We start from the raw sequence: 15,548 nt of genomic DNA, 5'->3' as shown, positions 1-15,548 counted from the left end.
CCCACAAGCTGTCTCGTACCCCAGGGGACAGGTGTGCGCAGGCCCTGCGAGCCCTGGCCGCTGCAAAGGCCTGCTTCCCAAGGAGAGGCTGCCTGTCTGTCCTGGGCCCCCACTCTGCCACTGCTCTGCCCCACAGGCCCGGGGGGCAGCCCCTCGGGGAAGGACACAGGACTCTGAATCAGTTGAGCCTGGCTGGACAGACATGGGCGTCCCCTCTCCCCTGCGCCTGCCTGCACGGTGGCAGGCCCAGCGACCGAGCCTCGCAGCTGACGGGGCGGGGGCAGGGACGAACAGAGGCGAGCGTGCGACCCCACCCCCACCAGTACTCACCGCTACGAACAGCAGGCTGTACATGGAGAAGGAGGAGTGGCCCGAGTAGAAGGACAACCTGGGGAGAGAGGACAGGCGTCCGGAACGGCACTCGGCTCCGCTCCCCGTCCCTCGGCGGGGGCCGCGGGGGCCACGGGGGCCGAGGGACGGGCGTGCACCGGTGTGGCAGGCCCTGTGCGGAGCTGCCGGGGTGGGCCGCACATCCCTGAGTGCGGTGCCACCCACTCGGCCGCAGCCCGCACAGATGGCCCGGCCACATCACACACGTGTGAGTGGTGGCAACCTCGGGGCTGGTGCTCGCCGGCTGGGTGCAACGACTCCTCCGGAGCACTCGGAAGTGGGCCACTTCTTAAAGAGAGAAGTTCATTCTACGAACTGAAGACAGTGGCGTCCTGGCACTCCCAACGGGCACACGTCTCTCCACTGACTCGCCCGATCGAGCGTGTTTGTGTGAGCATCACGTTTGAAAACCATGCCTGACGCTCCTGTCCCAGGTGAGTCCTCTCTCCGGGCCTCGTGCTCCTCAAGCACCTGCCACACCCCCACCTAAAAGTGAACACGCGCGCAAACCCAGTGCTGCGGCACTTGGGAAATGGAACAGCTTGGTTTGCCGGCTCCCGAGACTAGACTCCTCACCGGTGAGAGTCCCGGGTGCCCGAGCGTGTGCTCCGACGTCAGCGAGCACGGTGAACGTGCCAGGCTGCCCCGGTCTGAGCCCGCAGGTGAAGCAAACGACCGTGACCCTCTGAGACCGCGGGCCCAGCACACCCTGCAGGCGCTACAGGCGGGGGGGGGGGGGAGCCAGAGAATCCAAACTGACCAGACAGATTTGGAGAAGGAACAGAGATCTTCAGTAGCTGGTGCCTGTGTTATAACTTGAATGTAAGTAAAAGAAGAACACAGTCAAGGGGGAACGAAATGGAAGGTAAACCTGAAGAGACCAAGGGTACAGGTGCAGAAGAAAGGCTAAGACACATGGATGGGCAGAATGAAACCATGTGCACCTGTGATCAGAATCAGACAAAGACCATGGGACAGAAGGCACAGAGTCCAGGATGCAACGGCGGAGGCCTGTCGGGAATGTGTGACGTGTGCAGGTGGCCTCAGACGAGCAGCCCCCACCTCCGGGCCTGCCCCAACCCGCTGGTCAAAGTCCCGGGGCTGAGGCCCTGCGATGAGATGCGTTTCAACGAGCCCTCCCCTGGAGTCCCGTGTCCTGTGAGGCTCAAATGAGAGCCACATGGGCCCAAGGGCCCCAGCAACAACCAGTGTCAGAGCTGACACCCAGGACAGGACTTGGAAAGAGGGGCTGGCCCTGAAGTCACCTTCGTTCCAACTGCACTTACAGGGCCCGTCCTTTTGCATAGTGAAGGGGCCCCGAGCCCCGCCCACCCTTGCACTCCGCACGAGGACACGTCCGCACGGCCCCAGGGCTGACGGAGAAGCGCAGCAGGGCCAGCCCCGGGCCTGGAGGGAGGCACTGGCCTGTGCTCGGGCAGGCCCGGCCGAGGGCCCAGGGCCACAGCCAGCCGCCGGGTGAAAGCGGGTTCCGGCTGCTGCAGAGACACGCCCTCAACTCCAGGTGTGTCCACCTGCATGTGAGTTGCATTAGAGAGAGAACAAAAAGGGTAACTTTACTACACTTTAAAATTTGTTTAAATACTGGAATAAACCAGGAATCAATTTGAAAAGGAAAATGTTTCTTGCCTTCAACCAAAAATACTGCAGTTAAACATCCAAGTGCAGAGCTGCCGTGATCCAAGAAGAAACAACTTTGATTGGACGCCGGACTCATTCAGCCCAAGACCAGTGCCCGCCAGTGACCGGGAACATGGACTCACGCCCAAACCAATGTCACCAAAACAAAGGCCAGAAAAAGGGGCGTGAGAGTCTCTCAAAGGTGCCACAGGTGCTACACCATATGGTCCCGAACAGACCAGCCGGCTGTGCCCAGCCTTCAGGGCACCTGCCGGGCGGCCGGCACCAGCTCCCACGCCCTGGGACAGCAGGTGGCCGGCGAGGGCGAGGCCCTGCCGTCTGGGTGGGGCACCACTGCCTGGACACCAGCAGTGGCAGCAGCTGCCTCTGGGAACTTGTCACATAAACAAATTCCCAAGCCCCACCCCCTCCTCTGAAACAAACACCTGAGGAAGACGCCCAGGCACCTGCTGGACCAAAGTCTTCAGGTGACTCTGGAGACCCACTGGCCTGGCGGGTCTACAGAGAAGCCGGAGCGCAGGAGCCTCGTCCTCCCAGACCTGAGAGCGACGCTGCGCACAGCGGGCAGGCGTCCCCACTGCTGCCCACGCAGGCCCTCGGAGCTGACGTGAGCTCCGGGTGCCGTGGTGAACAGCCAGCAGCCGCTCCCCAGATGCTGTGGGCAGGAAGTGTCCATGACGCCCTCGCCTCTGTGCCCGGCACGCTGCGGCCACGCAGACGGAGCCCAGAAAAGCGCTGTGGCATCAGTGTCAGTGGACAGCAGGCACGTGTGCAGGAGGCGCAGGGTGGTGGGGGGACAAAGAAAATACGAGGAGAAATGGGAGAAAATCAAGACCAAAAACCAGAACTGTAGGGGGCACCTGGCCTGAGAGGGGTGCTGACTCACGCATGGCTAACACGTGACTCATCCAGGCTCCCACACCCCAGTCAGGCTTCAGGACTCGGCTCTGGGGGCTCACACACTGAGACGTGGTCACACCGCGACCCCAGTAAACTGCAGGCAATTTCTACACTGAAGAGGCTCTGCATTTTTGGCATCCTTTTTAAAATTTAAGGGAAAAGTAATAGAAAGTCCGTGTCCAACCGAGCCATGTGCCAGGCACAACAGAAACTTAGCCACAGCCACGCACCAGGCCACACAGCTCGGTGCAGCAGCGCCCCTGCCTCCTGGGGACACTGGTGGAAATCACGTCGATCTGGGAAGACGCTGAGCCTTCCTCACGTGCCCTCTCCCTGCTCAACTCTCCTCGCTTCAGGGCCCCAATGCCCAGCAGCAGGTCCCCTCGTTGGACATGGCCATTACATCCAACAGGGCTCTGCCGCCGAGTCGCCCAGACAGTCACGCTGCTCCAACAGTCACGCTGCTGCAGCGGAGGTGTCTCCTGCCCCTGCCACGGGGCCTGGGCTGGACAGCTGCTTGTCGCTGGTGGGGAAACTCACGGGGTGACGGGCATGAACCCTGAGTGTGCAGAGCAGAAGGACAATCGGACGAACAGCACGCACACTGGGTGAGTCGGACGCTCGAGGAAGGGGAGGGAAGACGACATGCGGACTGAAAAACGTAACTCCTTCCCCCCGTCTGAGACGTCACGCCGTCCCTCGCTCCGTGCGAATGGCCTGTGGAGGGAAACACCTCTCAACGGGGTCCGTCATCGCAGGAAGATCCCGAGCAAAGGTCCACGCACAGAGGCAAACCCTGATCGCCACGGCGGCCTCCCTCGATGCCTCGGCGTGGGGGCAGGCACGAGAGTCCTGCCTGTCTCCTGTGGGGGACGCGGGGCAGATGCTGTCAGAGGCGTGGACACGGTGCCTGGTAGAAGGTGCTGAGACTCAGACAGTGGGAAACGCCAAGGAGCTCAACACCCCCGGGCAGGCGGCAGGAACGGAGATGGGCCCGCGCCGCCCGCAGCCCAAGAGCAGCCAGGAGGTGACGTGCAGGGGACCTGGGCTGCTGCAGGGGGCGGCCCGCCGTGGGCAGCTCACGCCGCCATGGGCCGCCCGCAGGCAGCACAGCCGCCCCTGAAGGGGGAGGGCAGAGTGAAGACGCTGCGGGTGCGCACGGCTGAGCGTCTGTTGCTGGAGCCGCAGAAGTGCTAAGGAAACTTCTTCAGGCTAAAACCGCACCAGGCCTGGCCGATCCCCGGGCCCCGGGCCTGGGCACGGGGACGTGTCCCCTGCTGCCCGGAGACTGACTTGCCCCGGGAGTCACGGAGCCTCCTCATTGGCGCAGACGGCTGCGCTCTACTCCCTCGACGGGCGTCTGTGTCAGCACCAGGCACGAGCAAGCAGAACGGCACCGCTGTGCTGAGTCCGTGACGCCCACAGACGTGGTACAGCGACAGCGCCGAGCCCCACTGTGTGAGAAAGGGCCGCCTCCCCCTTGGGAGTCCACACCGACTGGGTACAGACTGTGATAGAGGTAGACGTAACCCCTAGGGAGACACCAAAAACTGACCGAGAAATTTAGACAGAATGTCGGAACACTGAAAATGTCAAACTACCGAATACTTGTGTGATGTTCAATACAGAAGAAAGCAATGCAGGAGGAACGGAAATTTAAAAAGAGAAAAGAACTGCACCTAAAACCAACATAAGGCTGAATGTCGACTACACCTCAGTGTGAAGAAACGAGACGAACGGAAAACAGCGGCAACTCGGCCGCCCCGAGCCCACGTGGGTGATGGCACCGTGTGCAAACTGGTGCACAGTGGTGAAAAGGCAGGTGTGGCCGACTGGGTTAGAAAGAAGAGACGAGACCAGCCTACGTTCTCCGAAGTGCCCGATGAAGACATTTGGAAGTCAGAGTTTCAAATAAACCGAAAGGTTTACTTACGGGAAATACGTACTGCCCAGACAATAAGCACCCGAGAACTGGAATGGCGAGGTGTTAACATCAGACAAAACAGACTGAAGGCCAAGAGTATCCCTAGAGACAGACGGACATTTCATACCAACAAGGGCACACAGAGCAGAAAATACAGCACATGAATATGTGCCCACACACAGAGCAGCAGGGTCACAAAAGAAATGAAGCGAAGGCGATGGAAAAGAAAGAACGACGGTATTTCGAGAACCGGAGTCAGAGATCCCACCCTCCTAAGGACCTGACAAAACGTGTTTCTAGAAGATCCACAGACGCACAGAGGGTCTGACGGACGCCAGCAGGCAGCCTGCCTGAGGGCAGCTGCACCGCAGCCCGAGCCGGCGTGGTCGCTGTGCGTGCCTCGTTCCCGCGGAGCCGGCCCTCTCGTTCGAAGCCTGTCTGTGGCTGATTCTTCCTGCACAGCCGCGAACGTGCGGAGACGTCGAACAGACCGCACGGCCCACGGGCCTACAGTCTTTACTCTCTGGCCCCTCAGGACGCCTGCCGACCCCGGCTACGACTGAGCTCCGTGACCCCGCACTGCAGATGGACGCAGTCACGTTCAAGTGCTCCTGGAGGGAGCACGGCACAGTGTGCAGTGAACACACCACCCGAGCCACGGGCTCACCCCGGTGGCTGCTCCTGCACTTCCGAGCCCGCGGATGGCCCAGCTGCCAGTCCACACACAGGGCACGGGGGAAGCCAAGCAGCCGAGAAGGCCAGCTCCCCCTGCCACGCCGTCACCTTCGAGCCACACGGGCATGTCCTCCGTGGGGCCTGCCGTCCCGCGAGCTGCAGGGCCACACCCGAAGGGCACAGCCCCGAACGCCCTGAGCAGTCAGAGCGTTCACTCGGAAGCTACAGAGAAGGGCACGCATTCCAACTTCACAACTGCTTTCTGATGGGCGCATGAGGACCTGGCTGTGGAGGAAAGGGGGTGGGCTGCCGGGAAGGGTGGGGACTCTGGACCCCAGGACCCTGCAGTCGAGGGGGTGTCAGACAGGCGGTCATGGGGGCCGGGCAGCCCCCCTGCACGGTGACCGTGAGGACCCAGGCGGCCTGTGCCAGGGCACGGAAGTCGGGAGAAAGCCCAGGCTCCGGTCCTTCTGTGAAACAGGAAGTGCTCTTCACCTTCCACGTGGAGCTGCCGGAAAAGACCCGCGCGCAACCCAAGCCAGCGAAGGGCACCCGCGCCCGCCACGCACCTGCCCTCCTTCACTTTCTGCGCGTTCCCCCGACACACGTAGTTTTCGATGTAGCCGTCGGTGCAGTTGATTTTCGACCAGTCCGGGTCGCAGACATCCAGGAAGTGAGGCCGCAGCCGGCCTATGGAGTACTTGGCGATATCGGTCAGGGACTGGCTCGCAGCCGCGCCGAACAGGAACGTGCCCACAGCCTTGTAAACAGTGGCCACGTAGTTGTTCCTGATGAAGGAGTTCGAGTGCAAGAGGTTACAGTAGACAGACACGGTTTCTCCGACAACCATCTGAAAAGGAAACAGAGAGACCGTCACAGCAGCAGCCGGGCACTGGGACCAACACTGTAAGCAGAAGAGAAAGTGGTAAGTCACAGTGACAGTCTCTATTTTAAAAACAGCCCTCCCTGTCTTCCCCCTGCAAATGGAGACCAGCTCGAGGAGGCTAAACCACGAAAAAGGGGTCAGGTCAGTGGTGGGCACTCCTTACAAAGCAATGGCCCGGCCCAAGCAACTCCGCAGTCTGTCTAAAACAGTGCGGCCTCCTTTCCTTCCTTGCACTGAAATAAAGTAGCTTCAGTAAGTAGCCAGCCGTGCGCTGTGGACAAAAATGGGGTCTGTCCAGAGAACAGGAGCCTCTCCAGCTGGAGCGCCCCCTCCATGGGCCCCGACAGTCTTCACTTCTGGCCGGCGCTCCTCAGGACAGAGACGTCCGCCGCAGGAGCAGGTTGAGAGTGTGCGCAGGAGAACTCCAACGTCCAGGCCGGGTCCCGCTCAGAGGCCGAGGGCAGAGGGCGGAGGTCAGCTGGCAGGGCCCCGGTCCTGCCTCCCAGGGGCCTGGAGACCTCTCCTGCAGGAAGACATCGCGGTGCCGCTGTCCTCCAGGCTGCCGCGGGCTCTGCAGGAGCGGAGTGAGTCTTCCCGGGGCCCAGCCGGCAGGCGCACCACCTTGCAGCGGTGCGGTGAGGTTAAAGGCAGAGAAAGGCTTCCAAACACTCCCAAGTGCACAGGCTACTGCCCTGAGAAACGTAAAAATACTGAATGGCAGCGTCATAAACATCACATTTGCTGGTAAAATCAGCCACTCTAGCAGCCTGAGACCAAAGTAACCCCCTGAACACGAGTCTGCCTGCCATTTTATTCTGAGGTGGGAGGTAACTCACCAAGGTTCACTTAACATACATACTCATTTTGCTGCTGCTTTTTACTAAAAAACGGCTCCCTTGAAGTTTTACAAAGCACGTGAGTATTCCCACTCAGCGGGGGTCCATGGGCCTCACCTGTGAGCCTCACCACAGGTGAGATAAGTGGCTGCCTCACGAAAAGGGTTTGAAGACCCTGATACGAAAAACCCTCTCCTCACCTGGCTCAGCGGCCCCCAAGGTTCCATGAGAATGTCGTCACTCTGACAGTGAGACTGTGAACTCTGCAGAAGCCCCTGCCCTGCAGTTTACTACGAGCGCACAGGGCGACCCAGCAGAGCAGGGGGTCCGCGCGATTTAGCTGAAGACGCCGCCCCTTGTGTAAAGGGCAAGTGCCCCCCATTTAAACACATTCAGCCCCACAGAAGCGGATTCTTCCCTTCGGCCCTCCCCGCACTCGACTTGATCCGACCCCTTTCGGAGAGCAGGGCTCCCAGGATGGGGGACCACAGGCCTCCTGGATGTTGCGTGGGGCTCCCCCCGGCCGCCGGGGCCTGGAGTTCCTTCGGGTCTGCAGGCTCGTCCCAGGCCACTTGGGCCTTCCCGCTCCGAGAGATCAGCAGCAGGAAAGAATTTCTCTGATGTGTCGCTATTGGAGTGGACCGTTGGTAATTCAAAATACTACGTCTACTGAGCCATCACAGTTTGAACAGCTAAAACACCCACATCTCCGCTGTCCTTGGGTAAACAATCGAGTCTTCTCCGGAAACAAGCGTTCAATCCGTCTTCCTAGTCACCGTCATCGTTATTAAGGACCCTGATTCTTGCCACCGAACAAAGAATCCGCTGACCAGGAATGTGGGAAGCGCTGGGTGCGGAGTGAAAGCGGATCCACAGCAGCAGCAGCTGCAACACCCTTAACGCGGGGTCGGTGGGACGATGTTCACCGACAGGCGCTACGTCAGCTCACGTGGTGTTTCACTCGTGCTCCCTCTTCACCGAGAGGAACAGACCAGGGAGAAGGGCTCGGTGCTGGGTCGGCCACGGAGCCCGTGTAGCTTTCCCCGTAAAATAAGAGACCTTTTTCATTTTCACCAGTACCTCTGCTGATCTGGATTTTTTTTTTTTTTAAGATTTTATTTATTTATCTTTAGAGGGGAAGGGAAGGAGAGAAGGAGAGAAATATCAATGCATGGTTGCCTCTCGTGGGTCCCCTGCTAGGAACTGGCCTGCAACCCAGGCATGTGCCCTGACTGGGAACTGAGCCGCGATCCCTTGGTTTGCAGGCCTGTGGCTCAATCCACTGAGCCACACCAGCCAGGTCATGATCTGGATATTCTGAGTGTGCCGGCTCTCTCCTGTGTGGTACAGCGTTGACTGTTCCCAATTACTGTCTTGATTTGACCACTACCGACTTCACCTGGTCCAGCGACGGTGGAGCATTGTCCAGCGAGGAATCTACAGCATGAAGCTCACCAGCCACTTCTGACACGTGTGGTCAGTGGCAGCACCTTCTCCACACACCGTGCACAGCTTTCCGCACTTTGGGTGCGTTTTTGCCTTTCCTGAAGTGACAAAGGGCACTGTGAGGTCCGTCCAGAAAGCACTCAGCCACGTGTGAAGACAGAGACGTCTGCTGAAGAAGATGGCAGACGCGAGGAACATGGCACACAGGACGCCACCGCCACGGTCCCCTTCAAAGCAGGCGCCTTGGGACCTCACACAGCTCTCACTGTGCACTCTCCTCTGCGAAACCCTTTGTTGGAATCGCCGTCAGCTGCCCCGCCACACTTTCCTGAATCGCACCGATGGTCTGAAATCTCTTCTCTTTCGAAGGTGATTCTGGCTTCAGAAAGAGCCAGAGGTCCTGGCTGACGGCAGCCCACACACGCTCGCCATTCTCAGGTGCTCCGTCTGCTGCAGGCCTCCCAGGCGGGGGGTCACTCTCCCGAGTCTCGACCGTCTCTGCCGCCTGCGTGACACACTTTCACGGGCGCCACACTGGCTGCGTTGTCCCTGAAAGCCTTCAGAATTGCCCAGTTTCTGCGGAGCAGTGCTCAGCTCAACGCAAAATCTGACACAGACTTGTCCCTCGGACATTTTGACTGCGACTGCCACACAGAGCGTGTGCTCCCTCAGGGGCCCCTGCCGCCCCGACGAGCGTGGTGAGGGCGTCATTGCTGACACAGGCGCATCCCTCCTTGGCTGCCAGGTCACACCGATGTCACACAAACCGTTCTTGTTAACAATGGCTGCACTTCCTCTGGACAGAACTTGTGTGCCTAAAATGTTGCATATTTATTTCCATCTTCAATAGTAAAATCGCTACGCAAAAATTCACTGCTTTTGATAAGTTTTTTAATGCAGGCTGATATGACAGCTGTCACAATACAATCTAACAAAATTGTTTTGAATGAAGTTGAAGACAACTAAACACTACTACAGTCATCTTATGGGGAATAAAACAAACTTTTTGGCCCCCCCCCAACAACTCTTCCAAACTAGAAGTAGGGATCTGTCTGTCTCACCTACTCAGGAAGGCGTGTTTTGTTTCATGTGAACATCTTCTCCTGCCTACTGGGCCATTCGTGCCCACCCTCAGCCTTTGGTGGCCGCCGCACATAAGTAGCCTGACCTGTGGCTGAGTCTCGGGCTGGGTGCCTGGCACATGTCACTCACTCCAGTTCTAAAGGTGGAATAAATCATTTAAGAGCTGAAGATAATGTTTGGGGGAGTGGCCGGAATGTTTCTGAAGATCCAAGCTAACAGTTACCTAGGCCGGTGTGGCTCAGCCCCTCGAAACCCGAGTACCACAGCACTCCCCGCCATCTGCCGTGGGACCCCCGCGTCTCCACGCTGTCCCCACAGCTGCGGTCACTGTCAGTCTCCCCCCGCTCAGGACCACCTTCCCAAGAGTGGCCGGCTCACTGGTGTGTTCCCGCCCCTCCCTGACACCTCCAGCCCCCCTTCACCCTACTGAACCTCTCAAAAGTCAAAATTGTCCCATCAGATGGAAGAGTTTTTTCTTAACTTCGGAACAGATTCTGCCTTCACCGCAGGAATGTTTGGCATGGGCGACCACACCTCACCTACCGACATTCTCCCCGAGGTCCAAGAAGCGACCTCAGTGGGCGTGGCTTTATCTTTGGTGGTGAAAACTCCGTGCAAAGACCCGTCCAGATGAAAGGGGTCGCTGGTCTCTTAGCTCTTCGCCCTCGTGCAGGAGTCGCCGATGTAGCTGCAAGCCACTCGGCCCCCGCCCCCACGCGGGCCCCACACCAGGCCGCATGGCCACAGGGCCACCAGGAAGGGCAAGGGGCCGCCTCTGCCTCCAAGGACCTCAGTCTCATGAAGCGAATGTCTGTGCAGCAGAGGCTTCTTTTATTGATCATGTCCCACAAATGATGAGCTGAGCGACCTTCAGTGCTGCGAGGAGCTGTGACCCTTCTTGAACGAGACATTAAACTGCTGAATTGAGAAGTGTCTGTTGTTTAGATTAACTCCCAAACGGACCAAACGATGTCATTGTTTGGTTGGCCCATCTGGGCAGGACTGTAGTTTCTGCTTTCAACTAAGATACACCTGCACACAGTCAGTGAGTTCTTCCAGCCCTGCCTACGACAGTGGAAATTACCTCGATCAGATAATGCCTTCGATTAAAGGTTAAGAAACACACACTGCTTCACAGGGCTATGCATTTAATCATTGACAGGTTAGCACAAAAAATCAGCCAACTGACCAAAGAGTGAAAATCTGAGAAAAGTGGATGCAACTTACAACGATAACACTGAGCGGAATGACTATTCCACCCAGTAAGGCATAGGGGATGGTGTCTTCTCGGAAAGGGTACTTGATGGACTCGTCACTACAGAACCATCCTCGCTGGAAGGGGGCATGCCTGGACGTCAGGATTGCACAGGGCAACCCGGCTAGCGAAAGGAACAGACAAGAGCGGCATTAACGGGGGGTGGCTGGGCACCGGCAGCAATCGCCCCCGAGGCCGGGCGTACGGAGGCACTGCCTGCGACAGTGGCCCGGAGCACGCGCGGGGAGGACAGCAGCGGTGCAGGCAGCAGAAGTTAGAGGCTGCGGTGCGGGGCGTGATCGCGTTTCTGCAGGACACAGCACTTCCGAGGCCTCCACTGACCAGCCGACCCGAGACCGCCTTCCTCCCGGTGTCTCTGCCCAAACACACTACGTGGATTTCAGAGAGAACAAGAAACCCCTTCCCGTGCTTGCCAGCCCATCACAGGGCTTCCCGCACTGGGTTCAAACCCACGCTCACGGACTCTGCTTCCGAAAGGGAGACAGTGCTCTGCCCCGTGTCCTCCGTTTACCACCACGGGTGGACGGCTCCCCTCTGCCCCACGGGTCTGGCCCGTCCACCCGCCTGCAGCACACCGACCAGTACCGTTGTGCGCGAGGCCCCAGCTGAGCAGAAAGCCCCCATTGGGGACCACTCTGTCTGATTTCGGAAGTTGTAACTGCCCCCCATGGCTAAGGATGAGTGAGCGATCTTTGAATGGGAGCCACAGGAGACAAAAAGCTTGTCTCTGGGAGGGGACGCTGTCTCAGTGTCCTCTCCCTGCCCCCAAAGCTTGGTCGGAAGTTGATGATGGGTAAGACTCCTCACGGTGGGGGGCAACCTAAGTCAGACTCGATCACTTGGGAGGCCTTCATGGAAGGACTCAGGGGGCTGCAACAAAGAGGGAGCAATGGACTCTCGTGCTCCAGCTTTGACAAAGCCCGAGTCCCGTGTCCTCTGGGAGAAGTGCTTCCTGGCTCTAATCCCCTTAAGCCTGAACACCTGAAGGGGAGGGGTGCAGCTCCTTGCCTAGCTAGAGCGTGTGGGGGGGTGGGGACGGGACGGGGGGGGGAGAATCTGGCATCCCAAAGACTTCCTGATAAACCTGTGAAATCTGCTCTGCTAGGAGTGCTTTCATTCATATGTTAAGGGTCCGAGCAGGAAACCCTAAAACTCTTCCTGACAGATTCTGACTCAGACTAAGCCCTCAGATTCCTTTGAAATGTTATCCACTGTTTGATCCTTGCTGCCCTGTGTTCCTGTGTATTACAACCCAATAAAAGGCCCTGGAGCAAGGGGCTTGGGGCCTTTGTCTCCCCTGAGAAACTGGCCACAGCTCCTGCCCAGGCAGATCATGTCTTGGTAGTGTTACTTTCATCCTTGGTGGACCGGGGGGGGGGGACGGGGACTTGAGGGCAAAGCCGCCCCCACAAGCCCCCACCGGGCCGTCTGGAGACACGCGGGCGGCTCTGTCCGGGCAGGTGTACCCGACCCCGAGCCAGCAGCCGTCCTGCTCGGTCTCCCTGCCACCACGCCAGAGTGCCAGGGACCCGCACTGCTCTCGGCTGCTCCACGGAGCCCCACAGGCCACTCGGACACTCGAGTGGCTCTTTTGTTAAATCCAAACTGAGCACATTTCCTTCACCTGCAAGAGCACGTCTCGAAAATGACCCCTTCTCATCGGTCAGCACCTGTCCCCGTCACACAGTGTTTCTCTGAACACTCGGACAGAGTTCATTTTCACTCCCTCTTCTAAGCACAAAATGCATGGACTCGCGCAGCCATCGCCGGAATCCAGTGTTAGGGTGTTTCTGATCCCCCGAAACTCCAGGCGGAGGATCCGTGGCCTGAGGACAGGCGTGGACGGAGGGCGGCTCCCTGCGAAGGGTGCGCGGCTGCTGTAAGGTCCTCACAGATCCCCGCCAGGCTGTTCGCAGCCACGCGGACGCCACAGCTCACGTGGAAACAGCCCCGACAGTTCTGAACAAGAGTGAGGTGGGAGGGGTCACAGCCCCGGAGGGTTTGAGGAAAATACAGCCACGGTTTGTCAGTGCCTCACTCGGTTTCCAGCCACTCGGCGTCGGCCCTACCACCCAGTCCCCAGCTGCAGCGGTGAGTAACCGCGTGGCCAGGAGGGAGGGGACACACGGGCATCAGTGGGCAGCAGACAGTTCCACAGGACAGGAGAGCTTTCCGGCAAATGATGTTGGAACAACTGTCCCCCCCCCACACACACAGCTGTACATACAGACACAAATGCACCTCAACCCCAACCTCACACGCTATACAAAACTTAACACAAACGGACCACAGAGACGAGTACAACACAAAAAGCGTAAAACTTTTAGAAGAAAATAGAAAAAAAGTCTTGAAATAGGGTTATGCCAAAAAACCCCACAACAACCCCCAAACCTCTTAGATATAACACCGAAAACACACTCTACCAAATATATATACATATATATATATATATCAATAAACATGATTCATCCTGTTGGAAACCCGCCTTGTTACTTCCTGGGTGTAGGATCATGTGCAAATGGCTCAACTTCTCTGAGCAAAAAATATTTCTCATCTATTAAAAAAAAAACCCAAACTTGGTTCATCAAAATTAAAAACTTAATGCTCTCAACAGATACACCGGAGAATGAAAAGACAAGCAACAGACTGAAAAAAAATATACTTGCAAATCACATGTTCAACAAAAAACTTTATTTATCCAGAGTGTATGAAGACCTTTCTAAACTCCACAGTAAAAAAAAAAGGAATCAGTGAGCAACAGCCCTGAACGGTGCTTGGCCAGAGAGGACGCGTGGGCGCCACGCCAGGTCGGCAGCCACTGCAGGGAGCGACTCCCAGCCCTGGGCTGTCCCTGCACACCTGTGAGCTCGCGGACACACACGCACCAGCGCCGCGCAGGGGAAGTGAGCGGCGCAGCCTCCGGAGATCGGCGCTCGCCGACGCGCCCAGTGATGCGGCTGCCAGGCACGCACCTTGGAGAAATGGAGTCACATCTACCCCGAGCCTGGGGGTCACCTCTCATGAGCTTCACTTGTCAGTGTAAACACTGAAGGACCCAACGGACCAGCTGTGACACGTCCACACAGTGAAATGCCGACAATGAACCCAGCCAACTGCTGACACACGCAGCATCGTGGCAGATCAGGACACAGCAGCTTTTAGGAAGCCGGTTCCAAAGGACACAAACTGCACGAATCCATCTGATCGACACCCCGACGAAATCACAGAGCCGGCGAGGAGCGCAGGGTCGCTGGGACAGGGCCGCTGGGACAGGGTCTGTCTGGGGCTGTGAGGCTCTGAAGAGGCTGCACAGGGCGGTGCCCCAGGGCCCACGCACAGCGCCGGACCCTGGCTGGGGGCATGGATGCACGAGCTCGACATGTGCTGAACCCCCAGAACCACGCACACGCACACACACACACACATGCACACAACTGTAAACACCGGGGGCGTCTGTATGGGTCTGCGTCTCTGTCAGTGACACGGACAATCTCACCAGTCAACTGAGACTCTAATGTTGGGGGAAGCTGGACGATGGGGAAGGGGAACTCAGAACTATTTTTGCAACTTCTGTGTGAGTCTAAAACGATGTCAAAAGAAAAAGTTTTTGCATGTTTTTAAACGCTGCTGAGTGACCACATAAGATGGAGACCACTGGATTCCACAACCTGGAAACTGCGGGTCATTAACAGGAGCTGTTTGCAGGAAGACGGCTGTCGGATACCACGCGGCCCAGGGTAAGACCATGAGCGGCCAGTGGCGGGGACAGAGAAAGGACAGGGCTTTAACGTAGCAGAGTTAAGGGAACTGAGGACTCCCTGGGACACTGGCGCGGGGGGGGGGGGGACCAGCTCGTCACTGAAAGAGTCCTGTGGAGGCCACTACGCCATAGGGTGCAGCAGCAGCAGCCAGGGCCACGGCCGGGGCGGGCTGTAGGTCACCGGGAAAGGGAGGCGGATGCCGAGAGGACCGGGGGAGGGATCCAGGCCAAGCGGGTGGCTGCATCCGTGACCTCTCCTTCAGAACAAGGGCAGACGGAGACAGTGTGGCACTCACATCGAGGGAACACACACCCGTCTCCTGATTTCTGATAAAACCATAAAGCCCCCACTTCACAGTTAAGAGAAACACACGGGGACGGAGTAAGTGACTGGCGCCAGGCCATCCCAACTGTCAACCCAAAGAGTCCCGAGCAGGACTCAGAAACCCCCCCGGACAGGCACTCTCCACGCTGCACTCCCACCGGGCCCCGAGCTCATCTCCCCCCCAGACCCACTGCATTCACCCCCCACAGGAGAAAACCGAAACAAACAGCTCACGGGACTCACTGCTTCCACAGGAGGCCACTCCTCGCCCAGGTCAGCGAGGGACAGGCAGCAGGAGCAGGGACAACCGAGGGCGGTGGACTTGCCCGGGAACACCCACCAGCCTCCCACACTGCCCTCCACTCACCCCGGGTGCGCAATCCCAGAC

At 58.3% G+C, this 15,548-nt stretch overlaps 1 protein-coding gene across 2 annotated transcripts in view; it reads right to left on the bottom strand.

Moving 5' to 3' along the window:
* Nucleotides 1-15,548, bottom strand: part of PLPP1 (phospholipid phosphatase 1) — a 50,137-nt gene that overhangs the window by 4,144 nt on the left and 30,445 nt on the right. Inside the window, exons 2-4 of one of the 2 annotated variants that reach the window (XM_037145137.2) lie at nucleotides 11,027-11,178; nucleotides 6,118-6,398; nucleotides 331-388 (exon numbers count right to left, since the gene is read on the bottom strand). In XM_037145137.2, the coding sequence (XP_037001032.2) occupies nucleotides 331-388; nucleotides 6,118-6,398; nucleotides 11,027-11,178 (491 nt within the window). The remainder of the gene's footprint in view (nucleotides 1-330; nucleotides 389-6,117; nucleotides 6,399-11,026; nucleotides 11,179-15,548) is intronic. The other variant, XM_037145136.2, reaches the window with a different exon arrangement.

Source organism: Artibeus jamaicensis, unplaced genomic scaffold, assembly GCF_021234435.1.
Source record: "Artibeus jamaicensis isolate MK-2021 breed Jamaican fruit bat unplaced genomic scaffold, CSHL_Jam_final scaffold_369, whole genome shotgun sequence".
Taxonomy (NCBI): Eukaryota; Metazoa; Chordata; class Mammalia; order Chiroptera; family Phyllostomidae; genus Artibeus; species Artibeus jamaicensis.
This window is presented reverse-complemented; position numbering and strand designations above follow the sequence as displayed.